The sequence below is a fragment of the Suncus etruscus genome, chromosome 2 (genome assembly GCF_024139225.1).
Source record: "Suncus etruscus isolate mSunEtr1 chromosome 2, mSunEtr1.pri.cur, whole genome shotgun sequence".
In the NCBI taxonomy this organism is placed as follows: Eukaryota; Metazoa; Chordata; class Mammalia; order Eulipotyphla; family Soricidae; genus Suncus; species Suncus etruscus.
In genome coordinates, this window is record NC_064849.1 from 4,678,934 (window position 1) to 4,698,857 (window position 19,924).

A 19,924-nucleotide genomic window follows, 5' to 3' on the forward strand; every position below is an offset into this window, starting at 1 on the left:
TAGGCAAGCACTCTGCTCTGTACTATATATAGCTCCAGCCCTACTTTGCTTCCTTATAACCCACAATTGATTGCAATTGTTCTTTGACACAGTCAAGATCTACACTTGGGCTAGAACAGTAGCACAGTGGCATTTGCCTTGTGGAAGCCGACCCAGATTCTATCCCTGGCATCTCATGGTTTCCCGAGCCTGCCAGGAGTCATTTTGAGCACCAAAAAAAAAAAAAAAAAAAAAACCCAGAAACAAACAAAAATCTATCCGTGTAGCAGCAAATTGCATGCTTTTATCTTTTATTATGTCAGGGGGAGGTGGCATTTCGGTCTAATCCTTTTCAGGAAAAAAAGGTGCTGGAGCGGTGGTGCAAGTGGTAGGGTGTTTGCCTTGCACACACTAACCTAGGATGGATCGCAGTTCAATCCCCTGGCGGTTCAATCCCCTGGCGTCCCATATGGTCCCCCAAGCCAGGAGTGATTTCTGAGCACATGGCCAGGAATAACCCCTGAGCGTCACTGGGTGTGTCCCACCCCACCCCACCCCCAAATAAAAGGAAAAAAGAAAGAAAACAAAGCCCCAGAGCTTTCAGCCCTGTAGTTCAATCTCATCTGAGAGGATTTAGCTGTTTATATTATTTGTTTGTTGGCAAGGAACTGGGCCTTTTTGTCCATTCTGTCAGAGGGTGTAGGGTGTGATATTCAGCTTAGTCATTTGTTTTTGACCACTTAGGTTATTTTCAGATTTTGGCACTTGCCAAGTACTAGAAATTCACTTTTGTTTGTTTGGGGCCACATCCAGTGGTGCTCAGGGATTACTTCTGGCTCAGAAATTACTCTTGGCAGGCTGGGGGGGGGGGCACGACCATCTGGGATATGGGGATAAAAAATTTGAGTCAGCCTCATGCAAGGCAAATGCCTTACCTGATGTGTTATTGCTCAGTCCTCTGTTTCATTTCTTTTCTTTTTTTGTTTTGTTTTGTTTTGTTTTGTTTTGTTTTTGGGTCACATCTGGCAGCACTCAGGGGTTACTTCTGGCTCTACGCTCAGAAATCACTTCTGGCAGGGTCAGGGGGACCAAGTGGGATGCTGGGATTCAAACCACCATCCTTCTGCATGCAAGGCAAATGCTTACCTCCATGCTATCTCTCTGGCCTATTTCTTTTCTTTTTACATTTGTATTTGTGCCTTACTTGGTTGTGCTCAGGGAACGCTGCTGGTGGGGCCAGGGGAACCATATGGAGTGACTAGAATCATCTCAGGGTCAGCTGCATGGGAGGCAAACACCTCAACCTCTGTACTAGTTCTCTGGCCCCCAAAGCACTATTCCTTGTTGTTGTTTTTGGTGTTTGGACCACACCTTGTGATGCTTAGAGGTTATGCCTGGCTCTGTGCTCAGAAATAACTCCTGGCAGGCTTAGGAGACCCAATGGGATGCCGGGGATCAAACCCAGGTTGGCGCCCTACCCATTGTGTTATCACTTTAGCCTTAATGATACACAATCTTAACTACTGTGGATTTTAGTAGGTCTTCAGATCAGATTGTCTTGAGTTCTTCAATTTTTTTTTATTTTATTTTTTTGGTTTTGGGGTCACACCCAGTGGCGCTCAGGGGTTGATCCTGGCTCTGCACTCAGAAATCGCTCCTGACAGGCACAGGGGACCATATGGGATGCCGGATTCGAACCACCAACCATCTGGGATCAGCTTCATGCAAGGCAAACACCCTACCGCTATGCTATCTCTCAGGCCCCTCTCAAAACTTTTTTTTGAAGTTGTTTTGGTCATTCTAGTTCCACTCATTGATAACTAAGTTCTGCTTGAGTTCTTGTTGGGGTTGTGATGAAATCTCTAGTTGTGGGGAAATGCCATCCTGACAATACTGCATTTCATTGTGCAGCTGTCGCAGATTTGGGGTGAGGCGAGGGAGACCCACATCCAGTGGAGCTCAGTGTTATTCCTGGCTCTGTGTTCAGAGCCAGTGCTCACAGACTTCACAGAGTGCTAAGGATTGAACCTAGATCAGGTGTGTATAAGACAAATGCCCTACCGGCTGTACTATATGTTAGGTTCCTTAAATTAATATATATGTGAAATATATACATATATATATTTGGCTTTGGGCCACACCCAGGGTTGCTCAGGGGTTACTCTTGGATTTGCACCCAGAAATTACTCCTGGCAGGCTTGAGAGACCATATTATGGGATGCTGGGGATTGAACCCAGGTCAGTCCTGGGTTGGCCATGTGCAAGGGAAACCTGCTGAGTTATGGCTCTGGCCCGCCTAATATTTTTATGTCTGCTCACTTGACCCTTTCATTTTTCTTCTGTGGTTTTAAAAAATGGTGAGTTACATGATATCGGGCATTTATCATTTATTAACAGCGTGTTCGGCATATAGAGGTCTTAGTAATAGGTCTCTTTTGTACTTGTTCTCAGATCCAACCGCACCCCTCCCCCAGGGGGAGGGGAAAAGGCAGGTGTAATGAGACGTTCTTTGGATATTGGGTTGAGGATTGGTTATCCCACAGTTCCCAGAAGGGAAAGGGATATCCCGTACCCCCCTATCCAGGGAGGATAGGAGAAGCTGAATAAATTTGAGGCAGGTGGCTGAGAGAGGGAACTTTTTCTTCCTGTAGGCTTTGAGCTCCTGGGTTGGAGCAGCTGGCTTGTTGGTGAATTGCTTGAGTTCTAGTTTCTTGCCTCCTCTTACCCTCATATCTGTGGATGATTTACTGTGGACTAATATAGCTGGAACAGTTTCTCCTATCCTTCCTGAATAGGGGACCTGAGGATTCCCTTCCCCTTTTGGGAACCGTGAAATAATCAAACTGTAATCCTACATCCAGCGAATGGTTCACTTCACGAGGATTGTCCAGACTTGAAGTAGTACAGTCTGAGATTTAACAAGTGCCACGTAGCTCAGATGCCTGTCAGACTGTCAATTTCTATTACATCACATATTCCCTGTGCCCTTTGGAAGCATTTGCTGCCCAACCCCTTACCACAGGAGACTTGTTCTTAATAGGGGCCTTAGCTGGATGTCCTTGAAACCATGTGCTGCTCAAATTCAGATGTCACACATCAAACTGACTGGCTCAAAGAGATGATTTGTTTTGTTTTTAATTTGCACCTGGTGGTACTCAGGGCTTACTCCTCTGCTCTGTGCTCAGGGATCACTTCTGGTGGATTCAGGGGACCATATGGATTGCTGGGGGTTGAACCTGTGTCAGCCACATATGAGGCAAGCACCCTACCTGTTGTACTATGGATCTGGCCCTCAATAAAAGGTTGTTTACATTGGAGACTTGTCTCAGAAAGTTTCTTCAGAGAGTGTCTTGGTTACTGTTGAATGTCTCATTGATAGGCATTATATTGGGGTGTCTGTACACTTGAGAAAGTTTTCTCTTTCTCTGCAGAGATGCCAGTGAGGCCCCTGATTGATTCACCAAACCCCAGAGTTGAGAGTGAATGGATCTCCCGATAGAAACAAGGGGCTTCTTGGCCTCTGGATGGGAGTGACACTAAAAGCATTTTTAGGCTTTGGACAGGGCAAGTGGAGGCATTGTTCCTGAGAGAAAACTCTTGTATCCTGTGCTTGGGAAGCCTGTGAGTTCCCAAAAGAACTATGTGGGATTCTGCCTGAAGACCCCAGCAGGCCTCTATATGGTCACCCAGGGCGTGTGCATGCCTGTCAGGGACAATGGGTGACAGTGGGCACTTGGGCAGGTCTCAGTACCACGTGGGGGAGCCGAAGCTTCCAGAAGGACCCAAGTGCCCTTTTCATTGTCAGAGGGCAGTGAATGGAACCAGGTCCAATTTGAGGAGGGCTATGAGTGCTGTGTGGAGCTGCATGTGATGAGCATTATTTATTTTATTGTATTTTATTTTTGGTCTTTGGGCTATGTCTAGTGGTACTCAGGGAGCACTCCTTGTGGGGCTCTTGATTTGGATGCTGGGATTGAATTTGGTTTGGCCACGTTCAAGACAAATGTCTTAACCCATCTTATCTCTCTATCCCCCAAGTTTTACTCTTATTTTATTTTTTTTTTCCTTTTGGGGCCACATCCAGCTGTGCTCAGAAGTTACTCATGGCTCTGTGCTCAGAAATCGCTCCTGGCAGGCTTGCGGGACCATATGGAATGCGGAGAATCGAACCGGGGTCCCTCGGGGATTGGCCGCTTGCAAGGCAAATGCCCTACCGCTGTGCTGTCGCTCTGGCCCCAAGTTTTACTCTTAAACTGCATGTGTACATTTAAAGAATTCCTATCTTTTAATGTTTTATTGTGAAAAATTCCAGCAAAGTTGAGTGGATTGTTTGGTGAACACCCATACCTCGTAGTGTGAATTATGTGGTTGATTTTACGGAACTTTACAAATCACATAGTCTATAGTTGCCATTATATAATTGTTAAGAAACAGAGAGGGGGGCCGGGCGGTGGCGCTAAAGGTAAGGTGCCTGCCTTGCCTGCGCTAGCCTTGGACGGACCGTGGTTCGATCCCCCGGTGTCCCATATGGTCCCCCAAGCCAGGAGCGACTTCTGAGCGCATAGCCAGGAGTAACCCCTGACCGTTACCGGGTGTGGCCCAAAAACAAAAACAAAAACAAAACAAAAAAAAGAAACAGAGAGGGAGGGCCGGAGAGATAGCATGAAGATAGCATGTTTGCCTTGCATGCAGAAGGACGGTGGTTCGAATCCCGGCATCCCATATGGTCCCCCGAGCCTTCCAGGAGTGATTTCTGAGCATAGAGCCAGGAGTAACTCCTGAGCGCTGCCTGGTGTGACCCAAAAACAAACAAACAAAAAGAAACAGGGAGGGAGTCTTTTTTGGTAATTTTTGTTTGTTTTGTTTTAGTTTTGGGGCCTCACCTGGCTTTGCTTAAGGTTAATCTTGGCTCTACCAGTGGTCTCAGGTGTGGGGACCACATACTGTTTTTGTTCCTGTTTTGTTGCTTCACTTCAAAATAAGATATATGCAGTGTGCACAGGAATTTCTTCATAGTTTTTGTTTCTACTATAGTCTGGTCCTCTAACAGTCTGAGGTTCAGTGAGCTCGCCCCCTGTTTAAAAATTTGAGGATCTGGGGCCGGAGAGGTAGCATGGAGGTAAGGCGTTTGCCTTGGATGCAGGTCGGTGGTTTGAATCCCGGCATCCCATATGGTCCCCCCAGCCTGCCAGGAGCGATTTCTGAGCATAGAGCCAGGAGTAATCCCTGATCACTGCTAGGTGTGACCCAAAAACCAAAAAATAAATAAATAAATAAATAAATAAATAAATAAATAAATAAATAAATAAATAAATTGAGGAGCACTACTCTCAGAACTCCCTCAGAACTCCCTCTTGGCAGACTTGGACCATGTGGGATGGTGCGGAGAACCTGAGTCCCTTGCAAGGCAAGTGCTCTACCTACTGTACTCTCCAGCCCCAGGAATCTATTTTGAGATTCACACTCATTCACATTTGAAGCATTCTAGTAGATGTCTAAAGTAATGAGTCTGTTAGAAAGAGTTGATGGGCTGGAGCGATAGCACAGCGGTAGGGCATTTGCCTTGCAAGCTGCCAATCCGGGACAGACCCGGGTTTGATTCCTGGCATGACATATGGTCCCCTGAATCTGCCAGGAGCAATTTCTGAGTGCAGAGCTGGAGTAACCCCCTGAGTGCTGCTGGGTGTAGCACCCCCCAAAACCCAAGAAAGTTGCTATAAATAAAAGTACATTCTTGGTTTTCCTTGGGAAATAAATCTGAGTATATGTTTTATTACTTACAGTCAGTTGTAGAACAACACATTGACTTACTATGCTGTCTAAAGAATAAGAAATAAAGTTATCGTTTTGTGTATTATATATGTTAATTTCTACTCCCAGAGGATATTGAGGCATTGAGTATAGAGGTGTTAGTATAAAATAGAACAAGAACATATGCACACATGTACATATCTTTTTTTTTTTTTGGGGGGCCACACCTGGTAATGTTCAGGGGTTATTCCTGGCTATGCTCTCAGAAATTGCTCCTGGCTTGGGGGACCATATGGGTACCCCGGGAGATATGAACCGCAGTCTGTCCTAGGCTAGCACGTGCAAGGCAGACACCTTAAGCTTGTGCCACCGCTCTGGCCCCACATTTACATATCTTTACAAACAAAATCCCTAGGACTGGGACACTGCTCAGGGGCTGGATCTCAGGCTGCATGCGGGAGTCCCGGTTCAGTGTCCATGAATTCCAGGTATCACTTGCTGTGGCCCAGACACAAACGAAAAGACCTATTCTAGCTTATTTTTAGTTTTACCAGCCCCATACCCCTGCAGAGCTACATCCCAACTGGGAAGTCAAAGCATCTTGGACTATTTTCTGTTAGAAGACAAGCAATTGGGCCCGGAGAGATAGCACAGCAGCGTTTGCCTTGCAAGCAGCCGATCCAGGACCTAAGGTGGTTGGTTCGATTCCCGGTGTCCCATATGGTCCCCCGTGCCTGCCAGGAGCTATTTCTGAGCAGACAGCCAGGAGTGACCCCTGAGCACCGCCGGGTGTGGCCCAAAAACCAAAAAAAAAAAAAAAGATGAGCAATTATCAATAAATTCATCCACATAATAAAAAATACTATGTATGTACCTTTATGGCACAATTATAGACATTATTTTTCTTACTAATTTTATTCCCATTTTAATAGTTCTTGATCTCTCGTTTTGAGAAACATTTATCAAACCATTTCTCTCATTAGATTTATTCTTCTTAGAAACAAAACAGTTCTTAGGGATGGCCTTAGTGAGTCAAAGTATCTTTATGATGTTCACCCTACCCTAAAATAAAATAACTTTTTTTTTTTTTTTTTTGGTTTTTGGGCCACACCCAGTAATGCTCAGGGGTTACTCCTGGCTATGCGCTCAGAAGTCACTCCTGGCTTGGGGGACCATATGGTATGCCGGGGGATCAAACCGAGTTTCTAGGCTAGCACTGGCAAGGCAGACACCTTACCTCTAGCGCCACCACGCCGGCCCCTAAAATAACTTTTTTTTTTAAGTTAAAAGTACTGGAATGGGGCCTGCGAGGTGGTGCTAGAGGTAAGGTGTCTGCCTTGCAAGCTCTAGCCAAGGAAGGACCGTGGTTCGATCCCCAGGCGTTCTATATGGTCCCCCCAAGCCAGGGGCAATTTCTGAATGCTTAGCCAGGAGTAACCCCTGAGCATCAAACGGGTGTGGCCGAAAAATAAAAAAAAAATACTATAATGTATAAGTGGTCTCAATTTTATTATAGTCAGTACTACAAAATACTCTATTAAGAAGTTAAGTCATGGGGCCGGAGAGATAGCATGGAGGTAAGGCATTTGCCTCTCATGCAGAAGGTCATCGGTTTGAACCCCGGCGTCCCATATGGTCCCCCGTGCTTGCTAAGAGCAACTTCTGAGCATGGAGCCAGGAGTAACTCCTGAGCAACTGCCGGGTGAGACCCAAAAACCAAAAAAAAAAAAAAAAAAAGACTTTACTCCAGCCATTTACATACATACATACATACATACATACATACATACATACATACATACATACATATATGTGTGTATATATATATATATGTATATATATATATAATTTATATAAGCATCTAGCGGTGTTTAGGGGTTATCCCTGGCTCTTCACTCAGAAATTGCTCCTGGCAGGCACAGGGGAAAATATGGGATTCTCGGATTCAAACCACCATCTGTCCTGGATCACTGCATGCAAGGCAACTCCCTATTGCTGTGCTATCTCTCCAGCCCCATTACTTATATTTTAAAATCATCCTGTGCACATTCCACGCAAGGCAAGGAGCATGCTTGATTGCTATTTCATTAGCTCCTTTCTTAGAGATGGTTTTTCTATGACTGTTATCTTAGTACAAGTTTCACCCCAGCTGCTCTTAATGTTGTTTTTTTGTTTGTGGGCCACACCCAGCAGTGCTCAGGACTTAAACCTGGCTCTGTGCTCAGGAGTCACTTCTGATGTGTTCAGGAGGACCATATTGGATGCCAAGGATTGAACCAGGCCAGTCATGTGCAAAACAAATACCCTACTTGCTATACTACTACCTTGTACACGGCTAATGTGGCTTGAATCCCTGCCATTCCATATGGTCCCCTGAGCCCACCAGGAATAATTCTTGAGTGTACAACTGGGAACAGCCCCTAACCAATGTCACATGTAACTCCAAAACAAACAAAAAAAAAAGCAAAATACCCAGGGGCCAGAGAGATAGCACGGAGGTAGGGCGTTTGCCTTGCATGCAGAAGGACGGTGGTTCGAATCCTGGCATCCCATATGGTACCCCCGAGACTGCCAGGAGCGATTTTTGAGCATGGAGCCAGGAGTAACCCCTGAGCGCTGTTGGTGTGGCCTAAAAACCAAAAAAAAAAAAAAAAAGGTATTTCAATAAAAGATGTCTAATTAAAATTACATTTTTGGTTTTCTGTTTTGGAGTTACACCCAGTGGTGCTCAGGACCTACAAAATAATTTCAAATTGGACTTTGCAAAGACTGTTGAGATTCTGTGTTCTATTAGTTGGCTGAAGATTATTTTGCTTTTACCATTCATTGAAATCACAGAAACTGAATTTCTGTGTTCTAATAGCATCTTTGATCTATTTATTTTATCTTTGATGGCTTTGATGGCTGCCTCCTGGGCTTTCCTCTCCCTCATGTATGCAGTTGTCCTCATTCCAGTGACAAGCTTCTGTGTCTGTGGGTCTTAGACAGTTCTCAAGCCTGAGGCCTTCACCTGAAACCTCTTTAAGTTCTGATCTTCCCTTCCAGTAGTACTGAAAGTACTGTTCTGCTGTCCTTCATCTGACACCACTTTTGCATTTTTACAGTTTCATCTAGAGTTTATGTTTAGTTCGTAGGAAGTTCTTGGAACATCACTGGACATAGAATGCCTTTTCAGTGTCTTTGTTTAAAAAAAACAAACTTTTAATTAAAGAAGGGATACATGTTTGTTGTAGAATTAGGAAATTCTGAAGAGAGCACACACACAAATGAGTCAGTTGTAACCCAGTCGTCAGAGATGACCACTGTCACATACTCTCTCAACTCATTCTTTTCTTTCCTTCCTCCCTCTCCTCTTTGTCCATCCTTCTCTTCCTTCCTCTTCTCCACTTTTGATAAATGTAAATGGGAGTATTTACTCTCCTTTCAGCCACCCTGGAGTCTTGCCCTGTAGGTGAAAATTGCCTGCCCCCAATTCTCCCCATTCCAGGATGGGCAGCATAGCAGTGTAGCGTCTGTCCGTAGGGCTACAGGGGTTAAATGGCCTTTTCTCCTGGAGCAGTCACTCTGTTTAGGTGTCTGTAATGTTTGCACTAAAAATGCCTGCCTAAGCAGAGTAGCTGTATGGGATTGTTTACAAAACTGGCAAACTAAAATGCTAAGCACCATCCTTGGCATTAACTATAAGGGCAAGGATGGTATTTGGATGGAAAAGCTGTGAGCTCCCAATCGTAACCAATTTTGGCCTGGGCCAGTAACTTCATTTAAGCATTAAATGTATATATGTACATCTATATATATTTCAGTTTTCTCTATGCCAGGTAGGTGCTGACTGCAGAACTAGCACCTTGAAGAGCCCAAGTGAGTCAGATTGTCACTAGCTGGGACTGTGGCGCAGTGTCCAGGAGGAAGAGTATCTGCCCCTCTCTGGTCTGGGTTTCAGGAGGTGCTGGCAGGCAGGGAGACTAGGCAGGGAGACTGCGCTGCCCTGTGCTTCTGTGCTCAGGTAGAGCAGGGAGTGTCTGAGGACTCTAGATCTGCCCTGAGCACAAACTCCACTCAAAACCAGAAAACTGGCTCTTGCAGTTCTTTTTTTTCCTCAAAAGGTAAGTCAGAATTTTCCATTTTTTTGGTATACATTTTTAATATATATATTTAACCGCATCACATGAAAAAAGGACTGAAGTCAGTCTCAGAGCTAATCATGAGACTCGGGGTGTTGGAGCCTCACTGGGCGGTGCTTTGGGGATCCTGAGGCTACGGGAAGTGCCATGGCTCAAACCAGGGTTGGCTGCATGCAAGCAAATGCCTTAATCCCTGTGTTCTTTCCAAACCCAATTAGGAGACTTTTGACTAATAATCACTCTTGTAATTCACTTGAATATCAAAATCTTATTTTCTCTTTCTAGCAACAAGCCCTCACAGGAACCTTGGTCGCCGGGGCTGGAAGTGCAGCAGCCGTGGAGTCGGACCCCTGTAAGAGGAAACAGGCAGGCCCTCCAGCAGGTATGTCGGGAGCACAGGTCCATGGGGCTACATTGTGGGAACCATCTCTCGATGTGTGTGTGGCACTGTGCCACAACTGCTCACATCTAGTGAAGTGACCCGTTCTTTCTTACTCGGAAAGTTAATTCTTTGGGTGATTATCAATCAAGCCCAAATGTGTAGGACTTTCTGTTAATGTTTGCCAGATAAAGAGAAGATCTCATTTTGCATTTGTAGTTTTTTTTTTTCTGGTTTTTTTTTTTTGGGGGGGGGGGAGTCACACCCGGCGGTGCTCAGGGGTTACTCCTGGCTGTCTGCTCAGAAATAGCTCCTGGCAGGCACGGGGGACCATTTGAGACACTGAGATTCGAACCATCCACCTTTGGTCTGGATCAGCTGCTTGCAAGGCAAACGCCGCTGTGCTATCTCTCCGGGCCCGCATTTGTAGTTTTTATTATCATGGTGTGGTTCAGTAAAATGCCCATCTGCTTTTTAAAACTGTTTTTTTCTTTTTCAAAGTGGATTTTTTTTCCTTCTACACATTTTCTGCTATACATCATGTGCTACACATTCATTCATATAAGCAAAATAGTTAAGAATTCTGTAGTGTGTCTACTTTTGGTTTGATATTTCCCACTCCCAGAGGTAACTGCCATATACGTGATTTTTCATGGATCCCTTTTTTGTGGGGAGGGGCCTCACCCAGCAGTCCTAGTGACACTTAGGGGACCATGTGGTACCGGGAGTTGAACAAGTTGTTCCCACATCCAAAGATGTGTGCTCTGGTCCTTTGAGAGTCACCTTGAGAAATTCTGTCCCAGGTACTGCATGGCCTCTTGCAAGGCTGAATCTCCTGGGCATAAGGCTCATTCATTTTGTTGGTTGTCTTGTATTCCATTTTATGGATAGTAGTTACTTATCTGACCTGTGTTTGCTAGTCTTTACACCTTTATTTTTTTTGTTATAATCAAGACATAGGATTAAATAACACGTCTCATCACCGCCCCCCCTTTACAAATGATTTTGGAGTTTGTCAGTATATTTTTAAAAGGAAATGCAGTAGGCAGATCCAAAGTCTATGTGCAGATACGTATTGGTGATGCCAGCTGCTTTTCAGAAGAATAGGCAGGCCTGTTTTTGTACCCACCAGCAATTTCTGGGCATTTTATGAAGTATGATCCATCTTTCAGTCTTTGTCACCATTTGGGAGCTTGTTCTTCTGCTAGCTTTGTGCTCTGCTCATTTTGCCTCTCTGGTTGCTGAGAGTCCTCTCACTTGAATATGTAAGAGCTTTCTAAATGTTGGTAAATCGGCCTTCTGCTCACTGTGTTATGTGGCAAATATTAGATTGTTGCTTGTTCTTTTTCTTTTTTAAGATGCTTTTTCTCGCATTTGCAAATTTTAATGTAAAAAATTTTAATATCTACCTTATCTTTTATGGTTTCTGGATTTTGATTCATGCATAAAAAATCTTCCTGTTCAAAGATTATAAGACACACAATTTGTCTACTACTTTGTGGTTTTATTTTTACACCAAACTGCACCTTTTCTGAAAATTATTCTAGAGCAGTCTAAGAGACCTCGGCTTGAAGTGGGTCACCAAGGGGTAGTTTTCCAGCACCCAGGGGTGAATACAGGAGTCCCTCTTCAGCAGTTAATGCCGACAGTCCAAGGTAAGACCCAGCACCAGAACTCGGCCCTTTAGCTCAGCCAGAGAGAGTGCAGAGAGGGTTACAGTCCATGTTGCTGAACCGGGTAGTTCAGGTAGTGTGTGTGAAGGACCCTTTCTGTAAGGGTTTCTCTCAGCCCTGTTAGTGCAGCATGGCCTTTCCAGAGACCACTCTGTGTCACTGTACTGGCCAGCTCCTGTCCTTGAGTCCCTGCAGCTTGAAGTTGTGTGGTTCTTACCCTGCTGCCATAGCAGGAGACCTATGCCTGTCCTCCTCTGTCTTGCTTCATGCTAACTTGTAGAGGTCAACCACTTCTTTCCTTTTGCATGTGCTTACTTACAACTTGAGATATGATCTAGTCTGAATTCTAAATTTCCCACCAATTAAAGAATTTGTGCGTGCATGCACGCATGTGTGTGAATGAGAGGAGAGAGGAGAGAGATTGATTCTGATGACAATGACAAGCATCGGATGTGTCCTCTCTGATACACTATTTCTGAGCTGAGGGTGTGCTGGTGGGCTGTTTTCCTGTTTTGTAGGAGGAATGCCTCCTGCCCCCCAGGCTGCTCAGCTGGCAGGACAGAAGCAAAGTCAGCAGCAGTACGACCCCTCCACTGGGCCTCCGGTGCAGAATGCAGCCAGCTTGCACACGCCGCCACCGCAGCTCCCTGGCAGGCTGCCCCCCGCTGGCCTCCCCGCCACGCCCCATCCATCCACACTGCAGTTCTCACAGCAGATGGCAGAGCCGCAGACCCAGCTCCCAGTCCCAGTGAAGACTCAGCAGCCAAATGCCCAGGTCCCTGCACCGCCTCCCAGCCAGCTTTCCGGCGCTCCTCCACCACCTGCACAGCCAGCCCTGCACATGCCGATGCCCGGGAAGGCACACATGCAGATCCCGCAGCTTTCCTCCCAGCCCCAGGTACTCGGGACATGAGGGGCTCTGAGAGGTGAAAGGGGAAGAGGGCCTGAGTCTCAGCTATCTCCCAGCCAGAAGGGATACGTTAGAGTTCTCAGTGAACTCCACTTCATTGTGCTCACCTAAGCAGACTTCAACAGCCTGAAGTTGAGGCTCTGGTTGCAGGAGGCCTCTGATTGGATCCCCAGGGTACTGCCAGAGGTCATTTCCAGGTGCCCCTGTACAACTGGAAACAGTTGTTTTCACCCCAGGCTCTGGCCCTCAAGCATGCTAGTTAAAACTGCTAGAGAGCCTGATGCCTGGAGGTTGTTGGGACTTGGCTATGCACATGCTTTGCAGATTGGAGCCTTAGCACTGCTAGGCCTGATCCAAAAAAAAATGAAGACAAGTCTTCAGGATTTGTGGGGTTGAAGACCAAAAAAAAAAAAAAACAAAAAAAAAAAACCCTAAACAAACCCAAAAGATGTTAATAGTCTTATATACCTTTTTTTTTTTTTTGGGGGAGGGGGGCTATACCTAATGGTTGAAGACCAAAAAAAAAAAAAAAAAACCTAAACAAACCCAAAAGATGTTAATAATCTTATATACCTTTTTTTTGGGGGGGGGCTATACCTAATGGTTCTCAGCGCTACTCATTTTTTTGTTTGTTTTTTTTTGTTTTTTTTGGGGGGAGTCACACCTGGCTCTGTGCTCAGAAATCACTCCTGGCAGGCTCAGGAATGTGAATATATGTAAGTATCAGGGTCAGCTGTGTCTAAATCATATGTCTTAATCACTATGCTATGGCTCCAGCCCAAAGACATTGGGAATTATAAAAGCTCTCCAGGGGGTCGGAGATGATAGTACAGTGGACAGTACCTACTTGCCTTGCATGCAGCTGACCAGAGTTTGATCCCTGGCATCTGTATGGTCACCCACATACCACCAGGAGTGATTTCTGAGCGGAGTCCAATTATCCCTGAGCATTGCTGGGTGTGACGTAAAACCATGTGACATAAAACCATAGATAGATAGATAGATAGATAGATAGATAGATAGATAGATAGATAGATAGATAGATAGATAGATAGATAGATAGATAGACAGACAGACAGACAGACTCCAAGTGATTGAAAGTTTGAGAACCTTTGCCTTAAGTAGGCTTATTTATTTAGCTCAAAGTTAACTGGTGGCAGCCAAATCTCACCAGACTTTAATGATTCTTGGCAGTACTAAGGTAACTGCTCATAGCTCTGTTTATGCTGCTTTTAGGGCAGGGAACTGCAGACCCCTCCCCTGCATTCCAGTTGACAAGTAGGCTCAGCCACATGAGCTTTCGGTGTCACTGAGAACAGAAGCTCAGAGACGAGTCCTCTGGACCACGAGGTCTGAGAAATGTCAGTGGGGCTTGGTTCCAGTACCTCACTACCTGCAGACACTCTCTAAGGGCCTCGTACCCTTACCATGCACCCCACTTGCTCCTGACCCCATCTAGGCACCCTGGACATGAATGGGAACAATCCAGGATTTATGTAGTCTGACACCTCCCCTGCTAACTAGTTTTACCCAGATGTCTTTGTTGATGCTTAGAGAACCTTCAAGTCCTAAAGCGCCAGCTCCCTGTGTTAGATATATGGAGGTCTTTATATTTCTCTTCAATATCAGTTTCCCTGCCTGCTTTCCCACCTATGACCTTCCAGGTAGGGGTCGCTGTTCAGATCCTAATAAATAGGTGTCGAACCAGAAGGTCAGGATCTTTTGGGACAGTTAGCCAGTTGGCTCTGGGCTTTTGGAGCTGCTAGCAGGCTGACAAAGGATTCTGCATTCGGCCTTCTCGCCTTTTTACCCTCCTGTTTGTGTGGATTATTTGCTACGGATAAATATTACCAGGATCGCTTCTCCATCCTAGGGGATAGGGGAATGGGAATCTCTTTTCCACTCTGGGAGCTCTTTGAGGATCCATCATCAATCAGTCTAGGAGAAAATAAAACTCTACACCCTTGAGCCAGAGCATGGACGCTAAGAGCACAGCCAGCGCCATGGTCACTGGGACATCTGTCATACCAGACCGACCCCATGTTGGAAATCCACCTCTCGATCCAAGAATTCTGTAGGAGTCTCCCAGGGGCTCAGAGGGCAAGTGCCTTCTGGGCAGTGGAGACTTGGCTATTTGGCTGATGTAGCAATGGAACAATATAACTCCTTCACTCAGCCTTAGATGCAGTGGTCATTTCTTCTAGCTGTTTGGGGGCTGTCAGGTGGAGCTTCTACTATTCCTGTCCCTCTGAAGCAAAGACTGAAGGCAGAGAAGAAACCTATTTGGGAGGGCTGTGTAGCCACAGCAGGGGACTTGCGTTCAGTATGCAGGGCTTTGGGGGGAGAGAAGAGGCTATTGTTCAGCAACTGGCCCTTGAGGCCTTTGCTTTCTCTCTGAGCTACCCTGAGTCTGACTGAATTAACTGGCAGGTGTCTGCTGTAGACCATGATTGAGAGCTGCTTCTGTTGGTGCCATGCCTGCAGCCTGTGACTTGGAGGCTGGGGTTGGCTGACAGGCTTTCTGGAAATGAGCACAAATGGAACCCCATAGTGGTCTAGACTGTGCAGACTCCCTTGTAGGTTCTGCTGTGTTTGCTGAGCTGTGTCCTAGATGAAAAGCTTGCTTATTGGTGTTGCAGTTTGACAGAGCACCATGACAACTTCACTACTTTTGGGGGTGGGGGGGCTCACAGCTGGCTATACTCAGGGGTTACTCCTGGATCTGCACTCAGGACTTAACTTTTTGTGCTCAGGAGACCATATGGAGATAAAATCTGGGTCAGCTGAATACAAAGCAACTGCCCCACCTACTGTGCTATGCTTCAGCCTGTTGAGAACTTCCTTTCTGACAGTGCAGTCACCAGGGTTAGCACTCCAGGGAGAGGGCGCGGGCTTGTTACAGCCACATCTCTCCAGTCCATCCTGCCTTACTCATGTTGCAAGCTTCTCTCTGGGCACAGCCATTTAGTTGGGCCCTGTACAGAGTCTGTCTGTGCCTGCCAGAGAAAGGTGCAAGGTAATCACTGGGGAATTTCCAGAAGACAAAAGCGACAGCTACACATTCAAAAAGAACACAGGCCTTGCTTGTGAGAGACCTGGGTTCCGTCTGGGTACCACTTTCAGACCTCTATCCCCCAATAGCAGTGATAACCTCAGAGACCAACAACACAGAGGAAAAAGGGAAAACTAAGGCTGGCGTGAGATAAGGTGCTACCAAGTGCCCTCTCGGTCTTGTGAGAAGCAGGATCTGATACTGATCTCATACACCGGCCGTGTGTGTTTATCATGGTCCATGCTTGTTTGTGTCCCATGGTGCCTGCTCAGATGGCGATACCATCTCTGGCATTTGGTGCCAGCCACTGAGCTGTGTCTCCATTTCTCCTTGCCAGACGGTGGTGCCAACAAGGCCAGCTGTGGAGTCTGCTCAGCCCTCTCAGCGCCCCATCCCAGCCTCCTCTGCTCCCTTGTCCATTGCTCCTAGCAGTGTCTCCGGCCCAGGATCCTCACCTGCCCGTGCCTCCCCTGTGAATAGACCTGTAGCAACCAGCAAGTCATTGTCTCCAGTCGCCTCCCGATCCCCGGGGTCGGCTCTCTCTGCCCCCCCAAAACCACAGAGCCCAGCTCAGAATACTGGTCCACCCCAAGACACTTCTCAGGATAAGCTGACAGAACAAATTGCATTGGTAAGCATGACCTGAAACTAGGAAGTCCTTGAGAAGGGAGTAAAAGCATGTTCCAACTTGTGAATCATGTTTCTCTTCATGCCTAAGGAGGTCAGTAAGGACGGACAGTGGGCTGGTTCCTGGGGTAGGGTGGGGGCAAAGATACCGGTTGCCTTGTAGGTGCCCTGGCAGAGAGATCCACATTTCACCTTGCTGACAGTGACAGGTGTCTGGGTATGGGGTTCTGACTCGGGTGAGGCTGTCCTGCCAGGTAGCAGGCTCCAGCCCAGACAATTCATGAATGACTGGGCATTCAGAGGTTAAGCTTCTGCTGGAGATTGAAAAGGGACATAGCAAGTCAGGTACCCTTTACCTGGGTCTCACATGCTTGTGTGCCTGACTCGTTGGTTTGAGTTCTCCCCCTTTGTGGCCACTTGCCCCCCACTCCTTGGGTCATCCTAGCCACTGCTTGGAATCATGTGGTAATAGGGATCCTGTATGCAGAATCTGTGCCTCTGCCCTTTGGGCCATTTCTCCCATTTCTGGTGGTTTGCAAGCCTCTTTCCCCAGTGAATTTTGTGGGTGTCATGGGGACATGGACTCTACACCTTCCTCTGAAGTAAGGTGAGGTCTTTCAACCTCTGCTACCAGAGAAGGCTCTGATTGCCCCACCCTCACCCCCCTGACCCTCGTGAACTTTGCTGGCAAGACTTTATCAGGGTATGATTTCATGTGCCCTCAGGAAAACCAGATCCACCAGCGCATTGCAGACCTAAGAAAAGAAGGTTTATGGTCACTACGGCGACTTCCAAAGCTGCAGGAGTCCCCGCGCCCCAAGTCTCATTGGGACTACCTACTGGAGGAGATGCAGTGGATGGCTGCCGATTTTGCCCAGGAGCGCCGGTGGAAGATGGCTGCGGCCAAAAAGGTGGGCATGCTGATGCCTCACTACCCGCCACCACCTCCCAACCTAAGTTTTGGGGCCCATTCTGGATGGGGGTGGAGGCCATTTCCTTGCCAGTTCTGCCTGGTGTTTGGGATGAGCGCACCTGCAGCCTGCGTTTCTTTCCCCAGGATTAAGGTGGCTCCTCTTTGATAGTCGAGGGGCACCATTACAAGTGTTGATCTGTGTCTAGGTACTGGAGAGACTTTGATGGTGCAAGAGGGACACGGCTCAGTGCAGCAACAGGCAGGCAGCATTTTTGTGGGGATTGTACTGGTCCTTTAGTTTCTCCTAGAGTACCACAGAGAACTTTTAAGAAATTCTTGTGTTCTGGGCCTGAGAGATAGCACAGTGGTAAGGCGTTTGCCTTGCACACGGTGGTTTTAATCCTGGCATCCCATATGGTCCCTCATGCCTGCCAGGAACAACTTTTGAGTGCCACCAGGTGTGGATATCCCCCCCTGAAGAAATTCTTGTGTTCTGATAGTCCCAAGTCAATCTGAAACTTATATTTCCCAGCTGGTCAGAACTGTTGCCCGTCATCATGAGGAAAAGAAGCTTCGGGAGGAAAGAGGGAAGAAGGAGGAGCAGAACCGTTTAAGACGCATCGCAGCATCCACTGCTAGAGAAATAGAGTATTTCTGGTCAAATATTGAGCAGGTAATTGTGATTTTGGCACAGGATCTAGCCAGCACAAAGAACTGAGTGAGGTGTCCAGCCCATAGGAGGCCATCCAGGGCCAGTGCATCTCCCCACGCCACAATAGAGCCACGTGGAACTAAGGCCTGGCTCGGCCTGGCCTCTAGGCACACAGGCGCTTTATTGGATCTGTCTGTGAAGGGGCTCAGGAGGGGATGCTTATCACCCTTCTGGAGTCTCCTCTTTTTCCCACTCCCTTTTTTTTTTCGTTCTGTTTTGTCTTGTTTTGTTTTGGGAGACACACCTGGTCATGCTCAGAGCTGATTATTTCTGGCTGGGGTCACTAGTGGTGCTTGGAAATGGAAATGTTGCTAGCAGCAGAGTGGATACCTTAACCTCTATACTCTTTCTTTGCGAACATTCTCATCTTTACTCTGGGGAACTCCACAGTTGAACACAAACCTTTTACACGTGAGGTTCTGAGTTCTATCACTGGCTCCCCAGAAACTCTTCTTTGCCTGATAAAGGCAGGTTGCATGCAATTGGACACAAAATAGATGTAAAGGATTCTTACTGAAAACTTCTTTTTGAATTAATTTGTCTTAAGGTTGAAACAATTGAGCTTTTAGACTCTGAGTTGGTTGGTTGTTTTTGGAGTGAAGCCCTCTAGTATTTTATGCAGAGCCAGTGGTTTCCACTTAGCCCTGTGGACCCCCTCCCTGGCCCTGGTTCTCTGTTTAAATATTTCCCTCTATGTAGCCTCTAAAACTTGCATCCTGAGCAGCATGTATGTTCCGTTAACTCTGTGTGTATATAGGTTGTGGAAATAAAACTACAAGTGGAATTAGAAGAAAAAAGGAAAAAGGCCTTAAATCTGCAGAAAGGCTGCAGGCGAGGTAGGACACAAGCCTGGGCTATGGTGGTTCCGATTCTTTCTGGTGCCTTCCTCCACAGCTTTCCTAAAAACAAGTCATGGTCTCTTCTCTCTAGGCAAAGACTCAAGACTGAAGGGACTTGAGACGTTACCGGAGAATTTTCTGGTAAGTTGGGGCCTGCTGTCACACTGAGAACAGGAATGAAGTGACCAACATGTGTCTATGCAGTGGAGATTTGGAAGGTTTGGATCTGCTTGATGGTTACCTGAAGGTCTCCTGTCATAAAGGGTCAAAAACTTGCTTCTTGGTGGCGCATTGGATCATTGATACATTGGATGTGTGGCTAAAGGAGCCTGGTTAGCTTCTTTTGTTTTTCTCTATTTTAAAGTATGACTTTTATGCTTCCACTTTGTTTATTGGGGGCACACCCAGTAGCACGCTGGGGTTACTCCCGGTTCTCTGCTCAGAAATTACTTTTGGCAGGCTTGGGGGATCATAGGGTTTGCCAGGGATGGAACCTGACTTGCCCGTGTGCAAGGCAGATACCCTATCTGCTGTGCTGTTGCTCCAGCCACCTGGTCAGCTCCTTTCTGCTGTGGGTCCCGGACACACTGATCTGTATGCTTCCTGGTCTTGGGGCTGCTCCCAAATTGTGTTCATTCATTCAGCTGTGCTGAAGGCCTTGGTGTCGGGGCTGAGGAGCTGCTCAGGCCCCTCTTGCTTTCCATCTGTTTCAGAGCTCAGGGCCGTCATCGAGGAAGAGGAAAGCCAGTGCTTCCTTAACTGATGACGAAGGTCAGTCCTTGGGGGCCCCAGGTGTGGGTGTACATCAGGTCAGACTTGGCAAGCAGTGACATCTGTGGTCCCATGTGGTGACCTGGGTGAGTTTCTCCCGAGATAGTAAGGGAGCAAGCGGTTCCGTTTGTTGCTTTCTTAAAAACCAAAGGGCTTGGCTGTGAGTGTGCTCTGGCTGGACAAAAAAAAAGCTCCCA

At 46.8% G+C, this 19,924-nt stretch overlaps 1 protein-coding gene across 1 annotated transcript in view; it reads left to right on the forward strand.

Annotated features, from left to right (window-relative positions):
- EP400 (E1A binding protein p400) overlaps positions 1 to 19,924 on the forward strand; it is a 73,115-nt gene that overhangs the window by 6,846 nt on the left and 46,345 nt on the right. The window contains exons 2-10 of the mRNA XM_049769270.1: positions 10,137 to 10,233; positions 11,778 to 11,885; positions 12,422 to 12,801; positions 16,203 to 16,496; positions 17,218 to 17,403; positions 17,938 to 18,078; positions 18,875 to 18,953; positions 19,048 to 19,097; positions 19,670 to 19,727. Of these exons, the coding sequence (XP_049625227.1) occupies positions 10,137 to 10,233; positions 11,778 to 11,885; positions 12,422 to 12,801; positions 16,203 to 16,496; positions 17,218 to 17,403; positions 17,938 to 18,078; positions 18,875 to 18,953; positions 19,048 to 19,097; positions 19,670 to 19,727 (1,393 nt within the window). The remainder of the gene's footprint in view (positions 1 to 10,136; positions 10,234 to 11,777; positions 11,886 to 12,421; positions 12,802 to 16,202; positions 16,497 to 17,217; positions 17,404 to 17,937; positions 18,079 to 18,874; positions 18,954 to 19,047; positions 19,098 to 19,669; positions 19,728 to 19,924) is intronic.